Source organism: Ranitomeya variabilis, chromosome 4 (genome assembly GCF_051348905.1).
Source record: "Ranitomeya variabilis isolate aRanVar5 chromosome 4, aRanVar5.hap1, whole genome shotgun sequence".
Taxonomy (NCBI): Eukaryota; Metazoa; Chordata; class Amphibia; order Anura; family Dendrobatidae; genus Ranitomeya; species Ranitomeya variabilis.
In genome coordinates, this window is record NC_135235.1 from 624,695,156 (window position 1) to 624,701,382 (window position 6,227).

At 51.7% G+C, this 6,227-nt stretch overlaps 1 protein-coding gene across 1 annotated transcript in view; it reads right to left on the minus strand.

The window, feature by feature from the left end:
• Positions 1-6,227, minus strand: part of STX8 (syntaxin 8) — a 265,517-nt gene that overhangs the window by 258,738 nt on the left and 552 nt on the right. Inside the window, exon 2 of the mRNA XM_077253556.1 lies at positions 770-869. Coding sequence (XP_077109671.1) covers positions 770-869 — 100 coding nt within the window. The remainder of the gene's footprint in view (positions 1-769; positions 870-6,227) is intronic.

Consider the following 6,227-nt stretch of genomic DNA (forward strand, 5'->3'; position numbering starts at 1 on the left):
GCAGGCTCATTAGCTGCATCTGTTTTCTTTATGAATTAGACAGGCTCATTAGGTGCATCTGTTTTCTTTATAAATTAGGCAGGCTCATTAGGTGCATCTGTTTTCTTTAAGAATTAGACAGGCTCATTAGGTGCATCTGTTTTCTTTATGAATTAGGCAGGCTCATTAGCTGCATCTGTTTTCTTTATGAATTAGACAGGCTCATTAGGTGCATCTGTTTTCTTTATAAATTAGACAGGCTCATTAGGTGCATCTGTTTTCTTTATGAATTAGACAGGTTCATTAGGTGCATCTGTTTTCTTTATGAATTAGACAGGCTCATTAGGTGCATCTGCAACTGGTACCAGTCAGATCTTCAGAGCCAGAGCTATGCTACAATACAGCTGTCAGATCAATGAGGATGTGTTAAGAGTGTGTTATTAAAAAGGGTCATTAGGGGCATCTGAGAATGATCACCCAACAACATTAGAGCTACTGGAGGATGGATCCAGACAGTAAAGAAGTGTAAAAAGCGCCCTGGAGAGAAGGGGGGGGGGAGAATATGTAGCAGATTCTCCAGGTGTAAATAATAGCAGCAAAGTCAATGACAGTATACTAGATCTTGTACACACTAAGGAGAGGACATCATTAAATGCACACAAAAAAAAAAACAAAGACCCTCATCAATAATTATGGAGATATGCAGTGGTCACCCAACTCTACACCATACAGAGCGGCTCTGGTTTCCTATATGAGACTGTTTCCAGAGTTCCCCTTTAAAACTTTTTACCTTTACTGGGTTCTCTCCATTTCTCACGTAGCGATTCCGCTCGTGGATCTTCTCTGCAATTTCCTGTGCGAGGTGATAGGAGGAATCGTACGCAGACAACCTGCAACCAAAACATAATTCTCATCAGCCCCTTAGACGTCACGCGTGCACGTGTTAAAGGCACAGGACCCTCAATATTTGATGGACACTTTCTTCAGAGGGGTGTTACCTGCTCATCATTCATGATTACCTTGTTGCTGAGGGTTTCTGTAAGGTTTATAGTGATCCATATATATGAATGTCGGACGGAGCGGAGGATTTTAGCAGAACTGGAGACCCTCATATGTATCCGGCTTCCTAACTCTCAAGATTCGAGATGCCCGCCATGAGAGTACATGTGTATGGGGGGATTGCCGCCAGGCAAAAGTGTGTTTAGCAGAAAACTGCACCCCCGATCTCCCTTACATATGCAAGCTGAGCTTGCCTGAGTGTCCATGTACTCTCAATACACATAAGGACTGCTTGTTCTGCTGAACACTGCAGCCGATCAGCAGCTACTGATTGGCTGCAGCGCCCACATGGATGCTGATGCTAAGCGACCGGTAGTGGCAGCAGCGCTAAGTATGCTGGTCCGGAAGGAGAGCACGTTTTTTTCATTTTTCTATAGCCTTTAGGTTACAGAACAGGCGGGACATCGTAATAAGAACTGATTTATTACGTGTGTCATCCATGACGAACTGTGGAAAACTCGTGGGTGAGCCTGATTCCTCCCATCATGTGTACACAATAAATAGTGAGCGAGGCCAGTGGAAAAAGAGCAAAAATACCGCACAACACGTTTATATTAAACAGGGCAACTGCTGCCTTAAAGGGATTGTCCATTGTTTTATGAATGAAGCATAATCACCATATAACAGACATTCGGAAAACTTTCTAATATTCGATGTTTTCACATCATCCCATCGTTAATCCCTCTGCTTGGTGTCAGTGAGCGACAACTCCACATAGAGCCTGGAACAATGTGAACAGACCTAAAGAATCCCTGCAAGGATATTGATGGCCCATGCTTTGATTAGGTCATCAATATCAGATTAGTGGGGGTCTAACACCCGGCATCCCCCACCAATCAGCTGAATAGAGCCTCAATGGTCAAAAGTGGGCAGTTGTTGCTCCTATTTTATTCCGCTGCACACCCCCTTGGAAACAAGAAAATATTAAAAGGTCCAAAGCTCTTTAACGGTATGGTGGATTAAAAAAAATAATTACTCAGGGAAGAAGCGGGAACAGAAGAGCAAATACTCTGCACTCTAAAGTTAGGATCACATTGGGGTGCTCCGAGTTCCATTATTGGCACAGAAAACTAACAAATTCTTAAAGGAAACAGGGGTCTTTTAGGGCATTCACCACTTTGCTGCAAACAATTTGTTTTCACTTGGGGACAGTAAACTGACACTCGGGAGGGTTGGGCAGGACAAGGATCCCAACACTGGGAGGGTTGGGCAGGACATGGATCCCGACACTCGGGAGGGTTGGGCAGGACAAGGACCCCGACACTCGGGAAGGATGGGCAGGACAAGGACCCCGACACTCGGGAGGGATGGGCAGGACAAGGACCCCGACACTCGGGAGGGTTGGGCAGGACAAGGACCCCGACACTCGGGAGGGTTGGGCAGGACAAGGACCCCGACACTCGGGAGGGTTGGGCAGGACAAGGACCCCGACACTCGGGAGGGTTGGGCAGGACAAGGACCCCGACACTCGGGAGGGTTGGGCAGGACAAGGACCCCGACACTCGGGAGGGTTGGGCAGGACAAGGACCCCGACACTCGGGAGGGTTGGGCAGGACAAGGACCCCGACACTCGGGAGGGTTGGGCAGGACAAGGACCCCGACACTCGGGAGGGTTGGGCAGGACAAGGACCCCGACACTCGGGAGGGTTGGGCAGGACAAGGACCCCGACACTCGGGAGGGTTGGGCAGGACAAGGACCCCGACACTCGGGAGGGTTGGGCAGGACAAGGACCCAGACACTCGGGAGGGTTGGGCAGGACAAGGACCCAGACACTCGGGAGGGTTGGGCAGGACAAGGACCCAGACACTCGGGAGGGTTGGGCAGGACAAGGACCCAGACACTCGGGAGGGTTGGGCAGGACAAGGACCCAGACACTCGGGAGGGTTGGGCAGGACAAGGACCCAGACACTCGGGAGGGTTGGGCAGGACAAGGACCCAGACACTCGGGAGGGTTGGGCAGGACAAGGACCCAGACACTCGGGAGGGTTGGGCAGGACAAGGACCCAGACACTCGGGAGGGTTGGGCAGGACAAGGACCCAGACACTCGGGAGGGTTGGGCAGGAAAAGGACCCAGACACTCGGGAGGGTTGGGCAGGACAAGGACCCAGACACTCGGGAGGGTTGGGCAGGACAAGGACCCAGACACTCGGGAGGGTTGGGCAGGACAAGGACCCAGACACTCGGGAGGGTTGGGCAGGACAAGGACCCAGACACTCGGGAGGGTTGGGCAGGACAAGGACCCAGACACTCGGGAGGGTTGGGCAGGACAAGGACCCAGACACTCGGGAGGGTTGGGCAGGACAAGGACCCAGACACTCGGGAGGGTTGGGCAGGACAAGGACCCAGACACTCGGGAGGGTTGGGCAGGACAAGGACCCAGACACTCGGGAGGGTTGGGCAGGACAAGGACCCAGACACTCGGGAGGGTTGGGCAGGACAAGGACCCAGACACTCGGGAGGGTTGGGCAGGACAAGGACCCAGACACTCGGGAGGGTTGGGCAGGACAAGGACCCAGACACTCGGGAGGGTTGGGCAGGACAAGGACCCAGACACTCGGGAGGGTTGGGCAGGACAAGGACCCAGACACTCGGGAGGGTTGGGCAGGACAAGGACCCAGACACTCGGGAGGGTTGGGCAGGACAAGGACCCAGACACTCGGGAGGGTTGGGCAGGACAAGGACCCAGACACTGGGAGGGCTGGGCAGGACAAGGACCAAGACACTGGGAGGGTTGGGCAGGATAATGACCCTGACACTTGGGGTGCAGGATAATGACGCTGACACTTGGGGCGCAGGATAATGGCGCTGACACTTGGGGCGCAGGATAATGGCGCTGACACTTGGGGCGCAGGATAATGGCGCTGACACTTGGGGTGCAGGATAATGGCGCTGACACTTGGGGTGCAGGATAATGGCACTGACACTTGGGGTACAGGATAATGGCACTGACACTTGGGGTACAGGATAATGGCACTGACACTTGGGGTGCAGGATAATGGCACTGACACTTGGGGTGCAGGATAATGACACTGACACTTGGGGTGCAGGATAATGACACTGACACTTGGGGTGCAGGATAATGACACTGACACTTGGGGTGCAGGATAATGACACTGACACTTGGGGTGCAGGATAATGACGCTGACACTTGGGGTGCAGGATAATGACGCTGACACTTGGGGTGCAGGATAATGACGCTGACACTTGGGGTGCAGGATAATGGCGCTGACACTTGAGGTACAGGATAATGACGTTGACACTTGGGGTACAGGATAATGACGTTGACACTTGGGGTACAGGATAATGACGCTGACACTTGGGGTACAGGATAATGACGTTGACACTTGGGGTACAGGATAATGACACTGACACTTGGGGTGCAGGATAATGACGCTGACACTTGGGGTGCAGGATAATGACGCTGACACTTGGGGTGCAGGATAATGACGCTGACACTTGGGGTGCAGGATAATGGCGCTGACACTTGGGGTACAGGATAATGACGTTGACACTTGGGGTACAGGATAATGACGTTGACACTTGGGGTACAGGATAATGACGCTGACACTTGGGGTACAGGATAATGACGTTGACACTTGGGGTACAGGATAATGACACTGATACTTGGGGTGCAGGATAATGGCACTGACACTTGGGGTGCAGGATAATGATGCTGACACTTGGGGTGCAGGATAATGACGCTGACACTTGGGGTGCAGGATAATGGCGCTGACACTTGGGGTGCAGGATAATGACGCTGACACTTGGGGTGCAGGATAATGACGCTGACACTTGGGGTGCAGGATAATGACGCTGACACTTGGGGTGCAGGATAATGGCGCTGACACTTGGGGTACAGGATAATGACGTTGACACTTGGGGTACAGGATAATGACGTTGACACTTGGGGTACAGGATAATGACGCTGACACTTGGGGTACAGGATAATGACGTTGACACTTGGGGTACAGGATAATGACACTGATACTTGGGGTGCAGGATAATGGCACTGACACTTGGGGTGCAGGATAATGATGCTGACACTTGGGGTGCAGGATAATGATGCTGACACTTGGGGTGCAGGATAATGGCGCTGACACTTGGGGTGCAGGATAATGACGTTGACACTTGGGGTACAGGATAATGACGCTGACACTTGGGGTACAGGATAATGACACTGATACTTGGGGTGCAGGATAATGGCACTGACACTTGGGGTGCAGGATAATGATGCTGACACTTGGGGTGCAGGATAATGATGCTGACACTTGGGGTACAGGATAATGACGTTGACACTTGGGGTACAGAATAATGACACTGATACTTGGGGTGCAGGATAATGACACTGACACTTGGGGTACAGGACAATGACGCTGACACTTGGGGTGCAGGATAATGACGCTGACACTTGGGGTGCAGGATAATGATGCTGACACTTGGGGTACAGGATAATGACGTTGACACTTGGGGTGCAGGATAATGACGCTGACACTTGGGGTGCAGGATAATGATGCTGACACTTGGGGTTCAGGATAATGACGTGGACACTTGGGGTGCAGGATAATGACGCTGACACTTGGGGTACAGGATAATGACACTGACACTTGGGGTACAGGATAATGACGCTGACACTTGGGGTACAGGATAATGACGCTGACACTTGGGGTGCAGGATAATGATGCTGACACTTGGGGTTCAGGATAATGACGTGGACACTTGGGGTGCAGGATAATGACGCTGACACTTGGGGTACAGGATAATGACACTGACACTTGGGGTACAGGATAATGACGCTGACACTTGGGGTACAGGATAATGATGCTGACACTTGGGGTACAGGATAATGACGCTGACACTTGGGGTACAGGATAATGACGCTGACACTTGGGGTACAGGATAATGATGCTGACACTTGGGGTACAGGATAATGACGCTGACACTTGGGGTACAGGATAATGACGCTGACACTTGGGGTACAGGATAATGACGCTGACACTTGGGGTGCAGGATAATGACGCTGACACTTGGGGTGCAGGATAATGATGCTGACACTTGGGGTACAGGATAATGACGTTGACACTTGGGGTACAGAATAATGACACTGATACTTGGGGTGCAGGATAATGACGCTGACACTTGGGGTACAGGACAATGACGCTGACACTTGGGGTACAGGATAATGACGCT